This window comes from Ovis aries, chromosome 8, assembly GCF_016772045.2.
Source record: "Ovis aries strain OAR_USU_Benz2616 breed Rambouillet chromosome 8, ARS-UI_Ramb_v3.0, whole genome shotgun sequence".
In the NCBI taxonomy this organism is placed as follows: Eukaryota; Metazoa; Chordata; class Mammalia; order Artiodactyla; family Bovidae; genus Ovis; species Ovis aries.
Window position 1 is genome coordinate 54,937,555 of NC_056061.1, and position 21,570 is coordinate 54,959,124.

Genomic DNA, 21,570 nt, shown 5'->3' on the forward strand with positions numbered 1-21,570 from the left:
CAGCTTAATATCCATGACCCTTTATTATCGCTGCTTTGTAATGTTCATTTCTCTTATTACTACTCATTTACTAGCATTTACTCGGTGAATCCTAACTCTGGCTAAATCCGACTCCTCGAATACCTGTGCCTTCTAAGCTGAATGTGGCTGTTGGAGAACACATGATTATGCTGACTAGTCTCACCATACATTCACTATCACTTACTGCAAATGGAACCTGTCTGCTGCAATTCCATCATGCCACATCTCTCCAGTCCAGCATCTTGATCACTTTCCTGGATGATAATTTCATACTTTGTCTTCCCTCTTCAAGCTTCAAACCCTTCCAGACCCATTTCCATTTTTACTTTCAGCTGATGGCCTTGCTTCTTCTTATTTCACTGGAAATTAGAAGCAATCAGAAGAGAACTAACCCAAGCTCCCACTAACACATACACCTATTTTTCTGCATCTGTAGGCAATTACTCTCATTCTTCCATGAGTTTGGATGAACTGTCTTGTTTATAGAAAAAAAGAAGTGTGCCACTTATGCCCTCTCCCCGACTCAGGAGCATCACTCTGCCCACCATTACTCTCCTCTCCCTTCTGAATCACATTTTGACTCTTCTCTCTAGAAAAGAAATAAATAAATACATCTCTCTTGACTCCACTTTCCCTCTTGACTTCTACTACTTCATTCATCTCCTGTAATATAGAAAAGAGTTTATACTCCATCTACAATCTCTCTCCTACCATTCTCCCTTAAACTACTAAAATCAGGCTTTCCCTCTACCACTATACACATACCAACAGTTAGTGTTCAGGTCTTCATTGTATTTGATTTATCAGCAGCGTTTGCTACTCTGAATCACCCATTCCTCTTGAAGCTTTTATTCAGTTTAATTTTCTGGACATGGTATTCTCGGGATTTTCTTGATAAAGTCTGCTCTTTGATAGTTTTCTTTTCTGTTTTCTCCTCATTACCTGAAATCAATATATTGATATTCCTAGGACTGAATCCTTGAAGCAATTTGCTTCTCTAACAATATTCATTCTCATGGTGATCTCCCTCAGGCAATGACTTTCAATATCTATACCGAGATTGCATAGTATTTACCATTATTTCTATGATTACATTTTAGATCCAACTTTTTAATCTTTCCAGAGTTTATTATAATGTGGGGAGATAATTTTTCTTCAAATATGTTACTTTAAAGAAATATTTACTTAATAATATTTCCTTTTCTCCTTGACACATCATGGTGTCTGAATATATACTTATTTCTTTTGCTCGTGTTAAGATATGTTTTAATGAGCATCTATTCTTTACTCCTTACATTTTAGTTCCTATTATAATGCCCTGATTACCTTCATTTTATGGTAAATTATAAATTCTAGTAAAGCAAGGCCCTTTGCTACACTTCTTTTTCTAATTTTCTTAGCTTATTGTACTTATATATTCTTTCAAATGACATTTTGATCACTATTTCCTCTCTTCCCAAAAAAATAGCTTTAGAACTTTTATTTGAATTGTATTAAGCTATTCATAAACAATCATCATCTTTACACTATTGAATTATCCTCCCTAAACCTTAAGAATATGATACTCTTCACTTTCAAACATTTTATGTCTCATAGTTTTTTTAGTATTACCTATATGGGCTATGCATTTCTTTTTTTTTTTTTTTTTTAATTTTATTTTTTTTAGTTTTTTAGTTTTTAAATTTTAAAATTTTTAATTCTTACATGCATTCCCAATCATGAACCCCCCTCCCACCTCCCTCCCCATAACATCTTTCTGGGTCATCCCCATGCACCAGCCCCAAGCATGCTGCATCCTGCGTCAGACATAGACTGGCGATTCAATTCACATGATAGTATACATGTTAGAATGTCATTCTCCCAAATCATCCCACCCTCTCCCTCTCCCTCTGAGTCCAAAAGTCCGTTAAAGACATCTGTGTCTCTTTCCCTGTCTTGCATACAGGGTCATCATTGCCATCTTCCTAAATTCCATATATATGTGTTAGTATACTGTATTGGTGTTTTTCTTTCTGGCTTACTTCACTCTGTATAATCGGCTCCAGTTTCATCCATCTCATCAGAACTGATTCAAATGAATTCTTTTTAACCGCTGAGTAATACTCCATTGTGTATATGTACCACAGCTTTCTTATCCATTCATCTGCTGCATTTCTTAAAGTTATTGCCACGTATCTTACATTTTCCTCTTAAAGGTAAGCATTATATTTTTTTGTTTCAATGTATTTATTAACTGGTCATTACTGGTAAATATTGACAAAATAGATTTTTTTACATGTTTTTTAATATCCAACCACTTTCTTTTTAGCTCTAGACATTTCTTAGTTGATTCAGTTATTTTTATATTTACAATATTTTCAAAAATCTATATATGTGTCTTCCTTGCCAGAGCTATCTCTCATATAATACTTTCATAGTTTTGCTTTAAGTCTCAAAAAATGTTATATAGGAGGGTGGTCAGCTTCCTATCTTATTAATGATTTTAATAAGAATGACTCAGATCTTTTATCACAAAGTACAATTCTGGTGATTAGTTTAAGGTAAATATTTTTCATCCTATTAAGACAACTTTTTATTCCTGACTTCTTAAATGCTATCTTCTTTCAGTCAAGACAGAATATAGAAATTAATAATATGCTTGTTTGTGAGGACTGGAGTGGAGGTGAAGATACTAACCATCCTTGAGTTCTTGAAATAATTGTCATTTGGTTTAAGGGTAATGTTTTTTTTCCAACCCTCTGGCTTGTAAAATTCAATAGATAATTTCAGAGGTTGTTAACATACATTCTTAAGTGAGAATTAAATGCATTTTTCTTTCTTATGCTATCTTCACTGGAAATTACAATAGTAATGTCAATCCATACAATGCTGGGAAAGATTGAGGGCAGGAGGGGAAGGTGGGCAACAGAGGATAAGATAGTTGGCTAACTTCACTGACTCAATGGACATGAGTTTGAGCAAATTCCAGAAGATGGTCAGGGACAAGGAAGCCTGATGTCCTGCAGTTCACAGGGTGGCAAAGAATCAGATACAACTTAGCAACTGAACAACAATGACTAATTTAGAAGTCCTCATAAAGATACAGTTTAATTTCATTTTTATTTCAGATAAAAGTTGTTGTATTTATACTGTCTGTACTCTTTAGACCAACTGGTTATTATAACTATTTTTGTGCCAACAATTCCTACTATAAGCTCTATTTTCTGATATCCCTATGTGAAATATAAATACATAGATGCATCAGACATACACAGCTGGTATAAATTATTGTGCTCTGAATTTTTATATTTTCCTTCAGGGAGCTTACAACTTTTGAGTTTAGGCAACTTTGTTCATCTTTGAAACGCTTCATGAGGCAAATAGGAAATAACTATGATTACTCCAATGGTATATCTGAAGCAACTGAAGCATGCTAATTTCTTTGTTATTTTTACTGTGTTTCCCAGTTAAATATCATATCTACTACATAGTGCAATGCCCTGTATGTTGACATGGTGGTTATAAACATGACTCTGTGGTCAGACTGCCTTGACTCAAATTCTGGCTTCATCCATTATGGGCTGTGTAAGCTTAGTCAACTTATTTCACGTCAATGGTGTCTTATATTCCTCATTTATAAAATGAAGATAAGAACAGTACTGAATCATAGAATTTTTCTGTGAATTCAATGAAATGCTAGATAAAAGGCTTAGAACATTATTTGGCACATGATAAGCTCTATAGTAGAAGTAATAGCTATGGTGATTAATGATAATAAAGACGATTATTACCATGCATATTATCCACCATTTATAGTCTAAGAACCAATCAGATGATGATTAACCAAAAATTATTGTAAAAAGCATTGCTATATATAGTGCTATGCTAGATTTTCTCTTAACTTGTTTTTTCTTTTCCTTTATTCCTTTCTTCAAAAATAAAGAGTAGAAAAAAAACTATAGAAAATTTCACAAGCTAAACATTTCAGCTGTAAAATAAAACTCACATCACTTTGTAACTACCCTCTTAATAATTCCTAATGACACTTACAAGAGAGCTGTTGCTTCTTCATAGATGCTAATAAATCCTACACATAGGCATGTTATTACCAATATCTAAGTTACCATTGCCTCTTAAGGAAAATTTTCTTCAAAATGAAATAGTAAAACCTACAAGATATTGAACCTCATGCTAGAAGAGGAGAAGAGGTAGGTGAATTAGTACTAATCCATACATACACACACAAACACACACAATCATAAAAATAGATAAGATAGAGTTTTAAGAGTTTATATAACACATCTATAGCTTTGTCTTTTTATACACATATATATTCTCATTTAATTTTCACTACACCTATAGTCAATATTGGGCTTGCCAGGTGCCACTAGTGGTAAAGAACCCACCTACCTGTTCAGGAAACATAAGAAACACTGGTTCGATCCCTGGGTTGGAAAGATCCCCTGGAGGAGGAAATGACAACCCATTCCAGTATTCTTACCTGGGAAATCCGACAGAGAGCCTGGCAGGCTATAGTCCATAGGGTCACAAAGAGTAAGACATGACTGAGTGACTTACATAGTCAATATTATTTCTCCAATATTTTACATGGGAATAGTGAAATCTCAGGTGGCACAAATAACTTTCTCAAGACTAAACAAGTTGTGAAAATATTATTTTTACTCTATCACAATTCTTATTTTAAGAATTGTAAAAGGATAAAATAAATCTCTATCATTGATCTGCCCTGTTGTCTGTAACACTGTCAGTCTCCATGGTTAAGCAATGAGCTCCATCTTCAGTAAACTCATAACTAGAATCTACTATGTTAAGGTCTTTTTAAAAAAAACCTTATCTTATTTAATCTATCTTACCAAGATAGGAATTATTAGTATTTTATTATAACTCTGAAAATTAATCCTAAAAAATATTAAGTAACTTACAGAGCCTTGGGTAAAATGTATTAGAATCAGGTTTCAAAGTACCAAATAATACTTGCTGATTATGGGTGACAGTAATCATACTTTTAGCTGATGGAATGAGTGTGATTTTGAAGGTCCAGGTGAATTTTACCCCAGTGTATTAATAGAATCTGCAATGTGAAAATAGAATCTGCATATATGAAAACAATTGAAAAATCATGAAAATATGAAATTTGTCATAGGATGGAAAACAATAAAGTGTCATACCAGGTTTTAAAAAGGAAAATAGAATGTAAGAGACAGATTGGGTTTGATCTCCAGTGAAACATAAATAATGTTTATTAGCAATCAGAATAGGTTCCCTTAAAATAAGATGTATCAGGCTAATTGCTTAAGTTACAATGTATATAACATCTGAGACCATAGTTCCATGATTCTCAGTATAATTTCAAATTAATCGGAGAATATAATAAATCATGTGTCAAATTTAGCAAAAAAGATTAACAGCTACTATGTGTCCAACCTTATGTATGTACCAGAACCAGGGCTTGCCATTGTAGGTAATCTTTTCTCACTTATTCTTACAGTAAATTGATGAGAAAGGATTATTCCTTCTAATACAGCTGATAAAATGATGCTGAGAGAAATTGAGTAATTTGCTTAAGTCATAAGCCTGAGAGTCAGATCTATGGTTCAAACTCTGGTTTGTTCAGATAGGCATTTGATAGAACATTTCATTATATGCTCACAAACAGGGCTGAAAATATAGGCCAAATAGTAATCAGTTAATGGGTTCAGTGGATATGCTGCTGCTAAGTCGCTTCAGTCGTGTCCGACTCTGTGTGACCCCATAGACATAGACGGCAGCCCACCAGGCTCTCCCATCCCTGGGATTCTCCAGGCAAGAACACTGGAGTGGTTGCCATTTCCTTCTCCAATGCATGAAAGTGAAAAGTGAAAGTGAAGTCGCTCAGTCGTGTCCGACTCCTAGCGACCCCATGGACTGCAGCCTACCAGGCTCCTCCATCCATGGGATTTTCCAGGCAAGAGTACTGGAGTGGGGTGCCATTGGGTATAGAAACTGCTAAACAGCATAACCTAGAGTAAGCTCTAGAGATGTCTCCATTGATGAGGCAGAGGATTTGTGTTTGACCCCGTCATGTTCAAAATCTTTATTAGTGATTTGGATGAAATCTATCAAATATTCAGATGATACAAAGCTGGAAGGGTTACCTACAGTGTTGGATGCTGTCAGGAATCAAAAAGAGCCTAGCAGGTAGAATTATGAGCCACAATTAACAAGGTTAAATTAAGAGAGTAGGTTTTGAACTTAGGCTCACTTATTTATTCATTCTTGAGGCATTTTTTAATAAGTATTACCATGTTCAGGCATAGTGGTGGGTTCTGAGAATATAAAATGAGGAATGTGTGGGTATTGCCCTCTAGGAATTTATATACTAGTATTTAAGGGGAAAAACAGAGGGAATGACACATAATAGCAATTTCTCTGAAATAGGGGTTCTTACTTTACTATACAGATACACTTGTATAAGATCAAGATCAAGGATGGAAGTATGTTAAATATGTTTGTGAGATTTATAATCTCTATTTTAAGAGAAATTCTGACTAATCAGGGTTGTTAACTGTTTAGCTTGAAAAAAAAAGATTTAGGAAGTAACAATGTTCTTAAGATATTTGAAGACTTTCCCTGGGAAATGGAAATTAGACTTAATCTGGATAGCTTCAGGAGACAGAGCTTGGGTCACTAATTGAAATTAGAGTGAACTGTTTTCAATCAGCATAAGGAAAAGCTTTGTGAAAGTAAAAGTGTTAGTCGCTCAGTCCTATCCGACTCTGTGACCCTGTGGACTGTAACCCATCAGGCTCCTCTGTCCATGGAATTCTTCAGGCAAGAGTACTGGAATGGATAGCCATTCCCTTCTCCAGGAAATCTTCCCAACCCATGGATCAAACCCAGGTCTCTTCCACTGCAGGCACTCTTTACCTTCTGAGCCACCAGGGAGGATTTAATCTGCATAGCTTCGGAAGGCAGAACTTGGGTTATTAACTGAAAATTAGAATGAAACAAGTTTTCATTCGGCATACGGAAAATCTATGTAGCTTATGGTTATACAAGATGAAAAGGGCTGCCTTTTGAGAATCCATGCATTTAATAATATGTCAAGGAGTGTGAAGAGGCATCCCTATAAAGAAAATGAGTAACTTCTCACCTTAGTTCAAAGACACCAAATATTAATATAATATTCATTTGATTTAGTGGAAGGAATGAATACCCCCAGTTTTCCTATGTACAAAAAACAAAAACGAATGCTATATATTGTAATCTACCATTGAAATGATACTGGCATATATTAATCTCCAGATTATTAAACTTATCTTTAGGTATCTAACACATAAAATTTTTGTCTAAAAATTAATTTCTGTACAAGAGACATATTATGTCCTCTATTTCAAAGCAAACAGGAAAGTCGTATGAAAGATTGATGTCAAAAGTTTCAGAAATAGCATCATGATTTGTGTGCTGTGTTTGTGGGGCTGAGACATTTAATTCAGTTAACCAAGTTTAGTATGTCAGCAACCCTGTGAAAGATTGACTGTCCAGAGAAAGTTCAAATATTTGCTTTCTCTGTGTAGAAATTATAGAGTTGTAGGTATAAAAGAAGCAAACCATATTTTTTAATATCTGTATTTTTATTAATAATCAGCATTATTTTTTGTGTTGACTCACTTATCAGTGTTACAGTAGGCTACATAAATAATTTATTATGCAGGGTTTTGTTTTATTTTTACAAAGACAAATGTTAACAATTATTGTTTAAGATCCCATGTATTTTGGGGCATCTGCTCATTTCTATAACTATAAAGTATGTTCTTAAAGCACTCCCCAGTTAACACTCTTTCATCATTTGGCAACTTGCTGAATGATTTTAGACTGGAATTCAGAGATAATTATTTGATCTTGGAACCATTATCTCTCACCATGCTACTGTTAAATATGAAATGGCTATTTTCTTCCTAAAATACAGTGGCTTCTTTGGATGATTGAAAAAGAGAGGATTATGTTACTTAAATCAGTATCTAAATATGACAAATCCTCTTTCCCTGCTGGCCACCTTACTGTAAATTCTTTAGACCTGAAACTTGACTTTTTTCATCTTAAGAAGCCTAACCAGTTTTCATGTATAATACCTAGAAAGTACCTTCATTTATACAGTCATTCAAAATAGTCATTGAATGTCAACATATTTCAGTCACTGTGTTGAGCAAGAAGGAGAATTTAGCCCAGACTTCAGGCATCAGGGAATGTTTATCAGAGAAAGTGACAGTGAAAATGAGAGCTGAATGAATATGTGTTAGCTAAGTCAGAGGAGGAAAAACATCCCAGAACAAGATATTTGCATATGGAAACTCCCAGAGGTAAGAGGAAGCACTGCATAATTTGAGAATTTCAGATAGTCCCATATAGCTTTAGCATATAGTGTGAAGGTTACAGTGGCTAGACGGAAGACTGGGGGAGTAAGCAGAGGCTGAATGCCAGAGAGATGATAGTGACCCCAAATTAAATGGGAAATACAGGAGTATTAGGAGATTTTGAAAGAGATGAGTTTAATTTTTGAGGTTTCTCATTCAAATACTTTTGTGTTATACAAGAAGATCTATCTAAGAAGCAATTAGAAACTTAAGTATGGAACTCATTAGAGACCGATATTAGGCAGAATATATAAAATTTAGAGTTTGGGACAGATAGATGATAGCTGCTATGCTATGCTACATGCTGTCACATCAGTTGCGTCCGACTCTTTGTGACCCCATGGACTGTAGCCCACCAGGCTCCTCTGTCCATGAGATTCTCCAGCAAGAGTACTGGAGCAGGTTGCCATTTCCTCTTCCAGCAGATCTTCCTGACTCAGGGATTGAACTTGCTTCTTTTATGTCTCTTGAATTGGCAGGTGGGTTCTTTACCACTGGTACCACCTGGGAAGCTCTGATAGCTGAAGTTCTAGTAATGGTTGAAATGGCCAAGGTAGAAAATGTAGGAAAGAGAAAGAAAATAAATGAGAGCCAAAGTTAGAAAGGACCAATCTTACTCAACAAAAAGAAAAAAAAAAATCTATGAAGGAAGATAAAAAAGAGTAGCCATAGAGGGAGGAAATCAATCAGTACACTGTACTATTAGAGAAACCATTTTATTGTTCCGTCACTAAGTCATGTCCAGATCTGTGATCCCATGCACTGAAGCACACCAGGCTTCCTGTCCTTCACTATTTCCCAGAGTGTGCTCAAACTCGTGTCCATTGAGTCGGTGATGCCATCCAACCATCTCATCCTCTAATCATCCCTTTTTCCTCTGGCCCTTAATCTTTCCCAGCATTAGAGCCTTTTCCAACGAGTGAGCTCTTCACATCAAATGGCCAGAGTATTGGACATTTAAATCAGTCCTTCCAATGAATATTCAGGGTTGATTTCCTTTAGGATTGACTGGTTTGATCTCTTTGCAGTCCAGGGGATTCTCAAGAGTCCTCTCCAAAACCACAGTTCAAAAGTATCAATTCTTTGGCATTCAGGCTTCTTTATGGTTCACCTCTCACAGCTATACATGACTACTAGAAAAACCATAGTGTTGACAGTGTGGACCTTTGTCAGCAAAGTGATATTCTACTTTTTTAATATGACGTCGAGATTTGTCATAGCTTTTTTCCCAGGAGCAAGCATCTTTTCATTTCATTGCTGCAGTCACTATTCACAGTGATTTTGGAGCCCAAGAAAATAAAGTCTGTCACTATCTTCACTTTTTTCCCCCATCTATTTGCCATGAGGTGATGGGACTGGATGCCATGATCTTAGTTTTTTGAATGTTGAGTTTTAAGCCAGCTTTCTCATTCTCCCCCTTCATCAAGAGGCTCTTTAGTTCCTCTTCACTGGTTCCTCTGCCTCTTCTAAATCCAGCTTGTTCATTTGGAAGTTCTTGGTTCATGTACTGTTGCAGAAAGAGAAAATTTCAACCTAATGATGGCCAGAAATATCAGCTGCTGCAGATGGTTCATATATCATGAAGACAGATTATTGTCAGTAAATTTTGATTTAGCAAGAAAGATCATATTTATGATCCTGGACGTATGTTACAGTGGTGAAATCAGAAGCCTGTTTGGGGTCAGAGGGGAAGTAAATTAGGAATTTAGGGTTAATATATACATGCTGCTGCTGCTGCTAAGTCGCTTCAGTCGTGTCCGACTGTGCAACCCCATAGACGGCAGCCCACCAGGCTCCCCTACCCCTGGGATTCTCCAGGCAAGAACACTGGAATGGGTTGCCATTTCCTTCTCCAATGCATGAAAGTGAAAAGTCAAAGTGAAGTCGCTTAGTCATATCCGACTCTTAGCGACCCCATGGACTGCAGCCCACCAGGCTACTCTGTCCACAGGATTTTCTAGGCAAGAGTACTGGAGTGGGGTGCCATTGCCTTCTCCAATCTATACATGCTACTATATATAAAATAAAATAAATAACATGGGCCTACTATATAGCACAGGAAACTATACTCAATATCTTGTAATATCCTATAATGGAAAAGAATCTGAAAAAAAATTGTGTGTGTGTGTGTGTGTATGTGTGCTTAAAACCTGTTTAAAGAATGAAGAGGTGAAAAAAAGATGAAGATGTAGAGACCAGCAATGTGAATAGTGTTTTTAATAAACCTATCAAAGATAAGATGGAAGTTGTCCAGAAACATGAGATCCCAGAGATTTTTTTTTTTTTTAATATGAAAGGCTTAACCAGTCTCAACTGTCTGTGGAAGTAAGCCATCAAAGAAGGAGAAAATGCAGATGTTGGAAGTAATAGGAGACAAAGAAGGCCTTTTTTCTAAATGAGAGTTTAGGAGGAGAGCAGCTTTAGACAAAGAACAATGTACCACTTCTTGTGGACACAACTAAACATTGAAAGGAAGGAGAGTGAGGCAGAAAAGATGGTCTGTTGTTTGGCAGGAAGATGAGGAACACCAAATGAGAACTTCCTTTTCCCTGAAAATAAGAAGCTAACATCTGCTGAGAGAGAGCTGGAGGATTAGAAGATTTGATGTTTGTATCCTATTAGAAAAGTAGATCAATTTAACAGTGAATCATAAAATCTTATTTATAACATAATGTATTTTCAACATAACACCAAAAATGAAACAACAGACAGGATTCCAAAATTCATTGTGATAATGCCATGGTTTCACCCCAGAGAATAGCATAAACTCTGAAAAAGAGTCAGAGGAAGTGACTTAGGTTATTGTTTGTGGTGAAACAATATTCTAAAACTGTTCACATTTTCTTTTGGAAATGTCTTAGAACATATTACCCAAATACCTCTTATTATGCAAACGTAAAAAGAAAATACTGACTTGAGATCCCTGGTTTCAGAATGGATCCTCTCTGTCTATAGAGAACAAGCAACACTTGGCAAGAATTAGATGAATAATATTCTTAATCTGGAAACAAGGCTGACTTTTCTTTCTTTCTTTCTTTCTTTTTTTTTTTGATAATTGTTTTCTCTTAAGATATTTATGCTTTCCACCTTGGTTTGGTTTCAAAAAGCCTACTGATGGTCAGGCACCAAGACCTTAGGACTTTTAGCACTTTTTTAACACCTTGTAGAGAAGAAACATAAATAGCCAGATGATACAGTAAATTTTAGAAATGTGTGAATTCTATTCCCCAGATTAGAATAAGAGGGAAATTAATTCAGAGAGACTGATGTAACAAAAAGAGAACAGAAACTCTTGCTATTATTGCTACAGCAACGTAGTATTAACTCCTCAAATGAAAGAGCTTCTTTAAAAATATGTACATATGCACAGTGAAATATTACTCAGCCATAAAATGGAACGTATTTGAGTCAGTTCTAATGAGGTAGATGAACCTAGAGCCTATTATACAGAGTGAAGTAAGTCAGAGTGAGAAAGACAAATATCGTATACTAACACATATATGTGGAATCTAGAAAAATGGTTCTGATTAATTTGTTTGCAAGGCAGCAATGGACAAACAGACATACAGAACAGATTTATGGACATAGGGAGAGGGGAAGGGAGGGTGAGATAAATAGAGAGAGTAACATGGAAACTTACATTTCCGTATGTAAAATAGATAGCCAATGGGAATTTGCTGTATGTCCCAGGGAATGCAAACGGGGCTCTGTAACAAACTAGAGGGGAAGGAGATGGGAGGGAGGTTCAAGAGGGAGGGGGCATATATACACCTATGACTGACTCATGTTGAGCTTTGATGGAAAACAACAGAATTCTGTAAAGCAATTATCCTACAATTAAAAAATAAATAAATTTTAAAATATATGTAGGGTTAATAACTGAGTTCTGTCAATGGGGTATGTATGTGTGTGTGTGTGTGTGTGTGTTCACAGGAGCGCACAAACTCATAGGTGGGAAGCGCTATGATAAATTACATTCTATCATTACTTTAAAAACAAACTCCTCTTCCTTTACAGAATTGTCAACATCACACTGCTGGTGACTTTTGTGAACGATGTGCTCTTGGTTATTATGGCATTGTCAAGGGATTGCCAAATGACTGTCAGCAATGTGCTTGTCCTCTAATTTCTTCCAGCAACAAGTAAGACTGAGAAAGATTACCATATTTCCCAATCAGTAACACCATCTGTGTAGCACATGGACTTTTCTGTGATTTAGCTATTTTTTTCATGTAGATAAAAATCTCAATTTAAGATAGATTTTTTAAACAATATAAAAACATAACAAAAGTGAGCACTTAATACTCTATGGTTCCTTTTTCCTTTAAAACCCTGTCCCAGGTAAATAGTGCTTATTAATTAAAATGTAAATAACCAATGTTAACATATATTTATGAAATAAATGATTTATGTACAAATGTGTATAATCTCATAAGTTTTTAGAAAGACCTAGTGTTTTCATATAATTCTGCAATGAGTTCAGCTATGAGGGATTGTTTGATGCATATTATATAAATTTTGTAGCTGTTTCCATTCATTTTCTGTGTTTAATTCATGACTGATAAGAATTATCAGGCAGATGATTGAAAAATAATTCAGTTACAGCAAGATGACTTATTGTTATGCTCCAAAATAAGTCAGTATCTCCCAGAATCACAGCCCCCTTTCTGTTAAGATAATCCAAGCTTGGTACCATGGAAACACAGCCATAAGGGGAAACAAATGCAGGCATATTTCAGTGCTGTCAGAACATTCTGCATTGGTTTATGTATTGATGAAAACCCCTAGGTGTTTTCACTTACCTTTTTGCTAAGACAGTCTGCACTTTCTTCTAAATGATTTATAGAATTCAATCCCTACATGGTAGGCTAATTTTTTCTCTAAGAATTTGCTTTTGAAGGAATGTAGGGCACTTTGTTCAGAATTAGAATCCTAGACACCATATCTTTAGTATATAAGAACCATAAAGCAACTCAGATGAAGAGATAGTTCTACCTATTCCAAGTTGTGTTTTTTTTTTCCATCTTTGGCTTTGTTTACATTTTGAAAACATTTTCATATAATTATCTCCCTTTCCTCTGCAAGCATCCCTTTTTGGTTGAACAGAGCATAAGTCTTGCATAGGATATCAAATGTGAATTTTTAGACAAATGGGATATTGATGAGGATAAAATACATGATCTTATAATTCATTGAGCAAAAGTGGTTGGTGTGTGAGATATATTATTTTCATCCTCCTTTCTCTAATCTACCTCTGATGAACAGATCTGTACAAGAGAAAGGTATTTATTTTATGGGTTATTAAAATGGGAATTAATAATTAATTGGTAATTTACTGTACGGTGAACTATAACAAAAGCTACAGGATATAAAAAAAAGAAGCAAAACATCTCTTGAAGAGGCTCACAGTTAAATGGGTGTCTCGAGAGAGGTCAACTTAGATTTAAAGGAAATTTGAAGGCACAAAGTACCACACTTGATTTTGGAAACTTAAAGAATATATTAAAAATTAATAATATTAATAATAAATTTTTGGCTTCCTAGGTGGCTCAGTGATAAAGAATCCACCTGCCAATGAAGGAGCCACAGGAGACACAGGTTCTATCCCTGGGTAGGGAAGATTCCCTGGAGGAGGAAATGGCAACCCACTCCAGTATTCTTGCCTGGAGAATCCCATGGACAGAAGAACCTGGCAGGCTACAGTTCATGAGGTCACAAAAAGTTACAACTGAGCACACATAATAAATTTTAAATTTATTTAAATTATTAATTTACAACAGATTGAAGAGTTTTTACTGGCAGAGATAGTAGAAAATTTACAGAGTAAAAGCTTAGAAGCAGGAAACACAAATCATGTTTAAGAACCAGTAAGAGTTTGGAGCATGGGTTCAAATAGAATTTTATAATTACAGATGAATGAATAAAAGAATGGAGGCCATACTGTAGAAATGCTTGAATACCAGTCTAAGAAACTGCTATTTAATTTTCTATGTAATGAGGAAACACTACAAATTTTTATTTAAAATAAAAGATTAATGTGATCAGAGCCACAGTTTAGGAAGACTGTTATGATGGAATTGAGTATAATGAACTGAAACAGGAAAATAAGAAAAGCAAAGAGACTAATTAAAAAGCTATTGCACTAGCTTAGGCAAAAGATAATTAGAACCTTAAAAAGGTAATAGCAACAAAAACAGAGACAAAGGGATGGATGTGAGGAAAACACAAGATAGATTGTTGAATGTGACTCTATAGAACTGATAACTAATTAGATATGACAGGTTTAGGCAAGGCAGGAGTTGAAGCCAGGGCTCTGTAGCCAAATTGAGCTCCAATGGTAGTCATTAACAGAAATACGAAAACCAGAAATTGTTAGAAATTGTTAGAAAATCTTACTAATTGTCATGCAGAAAGATTTCCTGTCTTATTTCCTTATACTAGATCACATTATTTTGTATTTAAAGTAAAATGTAGTTTGAAATCCATATGTAAATTACAAAAGACAGTCTTTATTTTAAGTGAAACATCTATTCACACTTAATGCATTGAAATGCCAATGGCAGTTTGAGATAAGTTATAAAAAAAAATTAAATTGCTTTTGTGTCCCCATTTTTTTTAACCTGAAAGATATTCAATAATACTTATTCTACTATCTGACAAATATGCAGGAATTCTCATCATGTTTTTATTTTAATTCATGAAAAATAGCACCCTTTTTCTGGATGTCTGATATTTTCATGACTGTCGTATAATTATTAAAACTTCACAGTTTTAACATGGTCAGCCTCATGCATTGTTAATTCATCAAGAAACAACCATCTGTATTTGGTAACTATTATTAGTAATATTTAGTTGTGATATCCTACCCTTGAATGTTGTTCAATCATTAAGTCATGTCTGACTCATTGCAACCCCATTGACTATAGCCTGCCAAGCCTCTCTGTTCAAGGGATTTTTCCAGACAAGAATACTGGAGTTGAATTCCCATTTCCTTCTCTAAAGTATCTTCCTGACCCAGGGATCAAACTCGCATCTTTTTGCAGGCAGAATCTTTACCACAGAGGCACCAGGGAAGCCCATTACCCTTGGATAGGAACTTATAGTTAAAATATGACGTTTGTAACCATCAAAAAACAGTTCCAGTCATCTAGATATTAGATAGAATTGCTTAAATTTATAAAAATAAATAAGTCAAATGATTTTTTCAATCTTTTTTTTTTTTTCTGATTCAGTTTCAGCCCATCTTGTATCATGGAAGGCCTGGATGGTTACCGCTGCACAGCTTGCCCACGGGGATATGAAGGAAAGTACTGTGAAAGGTATGAACAGTTATGAGACAGAGAGAGCAATGATGCATAGAGACCATATAACAAAGGATCATAGTAGAAAACTATTCATTATTTTATAATGTCATTTTTCATGTTCTCTCATAGTTTATAAGCTTTCAAAAGTAGTTTTCTATCTTTAGAGTTTATCCAAAGAAAGTTTATATTTTAGCATATATATATATATATATATATATATACATACACACCATAATATAGGTTGGAAGGGAGAAAAAGAGCATTTGACAAGAACAAATAAATCAATTTCAAAATGTTATGTGTAGTTAATGATAACAAAAGGCTGGTGATACATAATTCTAATTTTAGTTCATTGGGAAATATTGGTGGGCACTTACTGCATGCACGTTACTATTCTGAGAACTCTGGCACTACATCAGCCAGTATATACATAATTCAGAATATAAATTGTATCAAGCATTCTTAATTAGCACAGTCCAAATATTAAAGTGTTAATTGGTTCTCCTTTTCAACATACATACAAAAAATATTATTTAAAGGCTTCCTCTCACCATATTTTTTACAAATTCTAATAATGCATGTATTTAGTTATCAGTTGAGCTATTTCACATCCTAAAGATTGATGCTGTGAAAGTGCTGCATTCAATATGCCAGCAAATGTGGAAAACTCAGCAGTGGCAACAAGACTGGAAAAAGTCAGTTTTCATTCCAATCGCAAAGAAAGGCAATGCCAAAGAATGCTCAAATTATCACACTATTAAACTCATCTCACACACTAGCAAAGTAATATTCAAAATTATCCAAGCCAGGCTTCAACAAAACATGAACTGTGAACTTCCAGATGTCCAAGCTGATTTTAGAAAAGGCAGAGGAACAAGAGATTAAATTGCCAACATCCACTGGATCACTGAAAACACAAGAGAGTTCCTGAAAAACATCTGTTTCTGCTTTATTGACTATGCCAAAGCCTTTGACTGTGTGGATCACAATAAACTGTGGAAAATTCTGAAAGAGATGGGAATGCCAGACCACCTAACCTGCCTCTTGAGAAATCTATATGCAGGTCAGGAAGCAACAGATAGAACTGGACATGGAACAACAGACTGGTTCCAAATAGGAAAAGGAGTACGTCAAGGCTGTATATTGTCACCCTGCTTATTTAACTTATACACAGAGTACATCATGAGAAACGCTGGGCTGGAAGAAACACAAGCTGGAATCAAGATTGCTGGAAGAAATATCAATAACCTCAGATATGCAGATGACACCTACTTATGGCAGAAAGTGAAGAAGAACTAAAGAGCCTCTTGATGAAAGTGAAAGAGGAGAGTGGAAAACTTTGCTTAAAGCACAACATTCAGAAAACAAAGATCATAGGCACTGATCCCATCACTTCATGTAAAATAGATAGGGAAACAGTGGAAACACTGGCAGACTTTATATTTTTTGGCTCCAAATCACTCCGGATGATGATTGCAGCCATGAAATTAAAAGATGCTTACTCCTTGGAAGAAAAGTTATGATCAACCTAGACAGCATATTAAAAAGCAGAGACATTATTTTGCTAACAAAGGTCCATCTAGTCAAAGCTGTGGTTTTTCCAGTAGTCATGTATGGATGTGAGAGTTGGACTATAAACAAAACTGAGCACCAAAGAATTAATTCTTTTGAACTGTGTTGTTGGAGTAGACCTTTGGGAGTCCTTTTCACTGCAGATGGTGACTGCAGCCATGAAATTAAAACACGCTTACTCCTTGGAAGAAAAGTTATGACCAACCTAGATAGCATATTCAAAAGCAGAGCCATTACTTTGCCGACTAAGGTCCATCTAGTCAAGGCTATGGTTTTTCCTATGGTCATGTATGGATGTGAGGGTTGGACTGTGAAGAAGGCTGAGCACCGCAATATTGATGCTTTTGAACTGTGGTGTTGGAGAAGACTCTTGAGAGTCCCTTGGACTGCAAAGAGATCCAACCAGTCCATTCTGAAGGAGATAAGCCCTGGGATTTCTTTGGAAGGAATGATGCTAAAGCTGAAACTCCAGTACTTTGGCCACCTCATGAGAAGAGTTGACTCATTGGAAAAGACTTTGATGCTGGGAGGGATTGGGGGCAGGAGGAGAAGGGGATGACAGAGGATGAGATGGCTGGATGGCATCACTGACTCAATGGACATGAGTCTGAGTGAACTCTGGGAGTTGGTGATGGATAGGGAGGCCTGGCATGCTGCAATTCATGGGGTCGCAAAGAGTCGGACATGACTGAGTGACGGAACTGAACTGAACTGGACTGCAAGGAGATCCAATCAGTCAGTCCTAAAGGAGATCAGTCCTGAGTGTTCATTGGAAGGACTGATGTTGAAGCTGAAACTCCAATACTTCGGCCACATGATGCAAAGATCTGACTCATTGGAAAAGACCCCAATGCTGGGAAAGATTGAAGGCAGTAGGAGAAGGGGACAACAGAGGATGAGATGGCTGGATGGCATCACTGACTCAGTGGACATGAATCTGAGTAAATTCCGGGAGTCAGTGATGGACAGGGAGGCCTGGCATGCTGCAATCCATGGGAAAGAGTTGGCCATGACCGAGTGACTGAACTGAAATGAACTGTAATTACTAAATGGAGTGCTAAGAGAAATATCAATAACCTCAGATATGCAGATTACACCACCCTTATGGCAGAAAGTGAAGAGGAACTAAAAAGCCTCTTGATGAAAGTGAAAGTGGAGAGTGAAAAAGTTGGCTTAAAGCTCAACATTCAGAAAACGAAGATCATGGCATCTGATCCCATCACTTCATGCAAATAGATGGGGAAACAGTGGAAACAGTGTCAGACTTTATTTTTGAGGCTCCAAAATCACTGCAGATGGTGACTGCACCCATGAAATTAAAAGACGCTTACACCTTGGAAGAAATTCAAAAGCAGAGACATTACTTTGCCAACTAAGGTCCGTCTAGTCAAGGCTATGGTTTTTCCTATGGTCATGTACAGATGTGAGAGTTGGACTGTGAAGAAGGCTGAGTGCCGAAGAATTGATGCTTTTGAACTGTGGTGTTGGAGAAGACTCTTGTGAGTCCCTTGGACTGCAAGGAGATCCAACCAGTCCATCCTAAAAGAGATCAACCCTGGGATTTCTTTGGAAGGAATGATGCTAAAGCTGAAACTCCAGTACTTTGGCCAGGTCATGCGAAGAGTTGAGTCATTGGAAAAGACTCTGATGCTGGGAAGGATTGGGGGCAGGAGGAGAAGGGGATGACAGAGGATGAGATGGCTGGATGGCATCACGGACTCAATGGATGTGAGTCTGAGTGAACTCTGGGAGTTGGTGATGGACAGGGAGGCCTGGCGTGCTGTGATTCATGGGATTGCAAAGAGTCAGACACAACTGAGCAACTGAACTGAACTGAACTGTAATACAAATGGCAAGTTAAGAAACACAGTTCTACATCAAAGAACTCCTGATTCCAGGGAAAATTAATAGAAAAGAGCTCACCCAAAAATCTCGATACCTACACTGAAACCGAGCTCCACCCAAGATCCAACAAGTTCCAGGGCAAGACATAATGACAATAATTCTCCAGCAAAGCAGGAACACAGCCCTGAGCATTAAAAGACAAGCTTCCCAAAGCCATGCCAAACCCATAGACACCCAACTCACTACTGGACACTTCATTGCACTCCAGAGAGAAGGGTTCCACCCACCAGAACAAAGACTTAAGATCCCCTGACCAAAAAACCTTGACAAGCCCCTAGTTCAAACCCACCCACAGGGATCAGGTTCTACAATAAAGAGGAACCACAAACTTCCAGGCTACAAAAGGGCACCCCAAACACAGCAATCTGAACAAAATGAAAAGGTAGAGAAATATTCAGCAGGTAAAGGACTATGATAAATGCCCACCAAACCAAACAAAAGAAGGGGATATAAAGAGTCTTCCTGAAAAAGAATTCAGAATAATGAAAGTACAGATGATCGAAAATATTGAAAACAAAATGGAGTTATAGATAAATAGACTAGAGACAAGGATTGAGAAGATGCAAGAAATGTTTAGCAAGGACCTAGAAGAAATAAAGAAGAGTCAATCAATAATGAATAATATAATAACTGATATCAAAAGCACTCTGGAGGGAACCAACAGTAGAATAAATGAGGCAGAAAAAAGGATAAGTGAGGTGAAAGACAGAAAGATGGAAATAAATGAAGCAGAGACAGAAAAAGAAAACATTAAAAGAAATGAAAACAACCTCAGAGACCTCTGGGTCAATGTTAAACACCCCAACAAATGAATCATAGGTGTCCCAGAAGAAGACAAAAAGAAAGAGCATGAGAAAATACTTGAGGAGATAATAGTTGAAACCTTCCCTAAAATGGGGCAGGAAATAGCCAGGCAAGTCCAAGAAACCAGAGTCCCAAACAAGATAAACCCAAGGCAAAACACTCCAAGACACATCTTAATCAAACTAACAAATATCAACCACAAAGAGTAAATATTAAAAGCAGCATGGGAAAAGCAACATATTATACACAAGGGGATCCCCATAAGGATAACAGCTGCTCTTTCAAAAGAAATTCTTCAGGCCAGAAGGGAATGGCAGGACATACTTTAAGTGATAAAAGAGAAAAACCTACAACCCAGATTACTATACTTAGTAAGGATCTCATTCAGATATGAAGGAGAAATCAAAAGCTTTATAGACAAGCAAAAGCTGAGAGAATTCAGCATCACCAAACCAGCTCTTCAACACATGCTAAAGGATCTTCTCTAGACAGGAAGCACAGAAAAGATTTATAAACTCGAACCCAAAACAACAAAGTAAATGGCAATGGAATCATACTTACCAATAATTACCTTAAATGTAAATGGGTTGAATGCCCCAACCAAAAGACAAAGACTGGCTTAATGGATACAAAAACAAGACCCCTATACAATAGACCACGTCAAACCAAGGGACACATACAGACTGAAAGTGAAGGGCTGAAAATTGATATTTCATGCAAATAGAGACCAAAAGAAAGCAGGAGTAGAAATACTCATTTCAGATAAAATAGACTTTGAAATAAAGGCCGTGAAAAGAGACAAAGGACACTACATAATGATCAAAGAATCGATCCAAGAAGAAGATATAAAAATTATAAATATATATGCACCCAACATAGGAGTCAATACGTAAGGCAAATGTTAACAAATGTGAAAGGGGAAATTAACAGTAACACAATTATGGTAGCAAACTTTAATACCCCACTCACACCTATGGATAGATCAACCAAACAGAAAATTAGTAAGGAAACACAAGCTTCAAATGATACCAGTTAGCCATAATTAATATCTATAGGACATTTCATCCGAAAACAAAGAATTTCACCTTTTTCTCAATGCACACAGAACACTCTCCAGGATAAATCACATCCTGGGACATAAATCCAGCCTTGGTAAATTCAAAAAAATTGAAATCATTTCAAGTATCATTTCTGATTACAATGCAGTAAGATTAGATGTCAACTACAGGAAAAAATACTATTAAAAATACAAACAGATGGAGGCTAAACAACACACTTCTCAATAACTCACAGATCACCAAAAGAAATCAAAATATGCATAGAAACGAATGAAAATGAAAACATGACAACCCCAAACATGTGGAATTCAGTAAAAGCAGTGCTAAGAGGAAGGTTCATAGCAATACAAGCTTACCCCAATAAGCAAGGGGAAAATCAAATAAATAACCTAACTTTACACCTAAAGCAACTAGAAAAGGAGAAATGAAGAAACCCAGGGTTAGTAGAAGGAAAGAAATCTAAAAAATCACAGCAGAAATATATGAAAAAGAAACAAAGGAAACTATAGCAAG

General features: G+C 36.2%; 1 protein-coding gene across 3 annotated transcripts in view; it reads left to right on the top strand.

The window, feature by feature from the left end:
* The window catches only part of LAMA2 (laminin subunit alpha 2), a 684,287-nt gene that overhangs the window by 470,026 nt on the left and 192,691 nt on the right, over window positions 1-21,570 (top strand). For all 3 annotated transcript variants that reach the window (XM_060419598.1, XM_060419599.1, XM_060419600.1), the window contains 2 exons: window positions 12,432-12,556; window positions 15,647-15,733. In XM_060419598.1, the coding sequence (XP_060275581.1) occupies window positions 12,432-12,556; window positions 15,647-15,733 (212 nt within the window). The remainder of the gene's footprint in view (window positions 1-12,431; window positions 12,557-15,646; window positions 15,734-21,570) is intronic.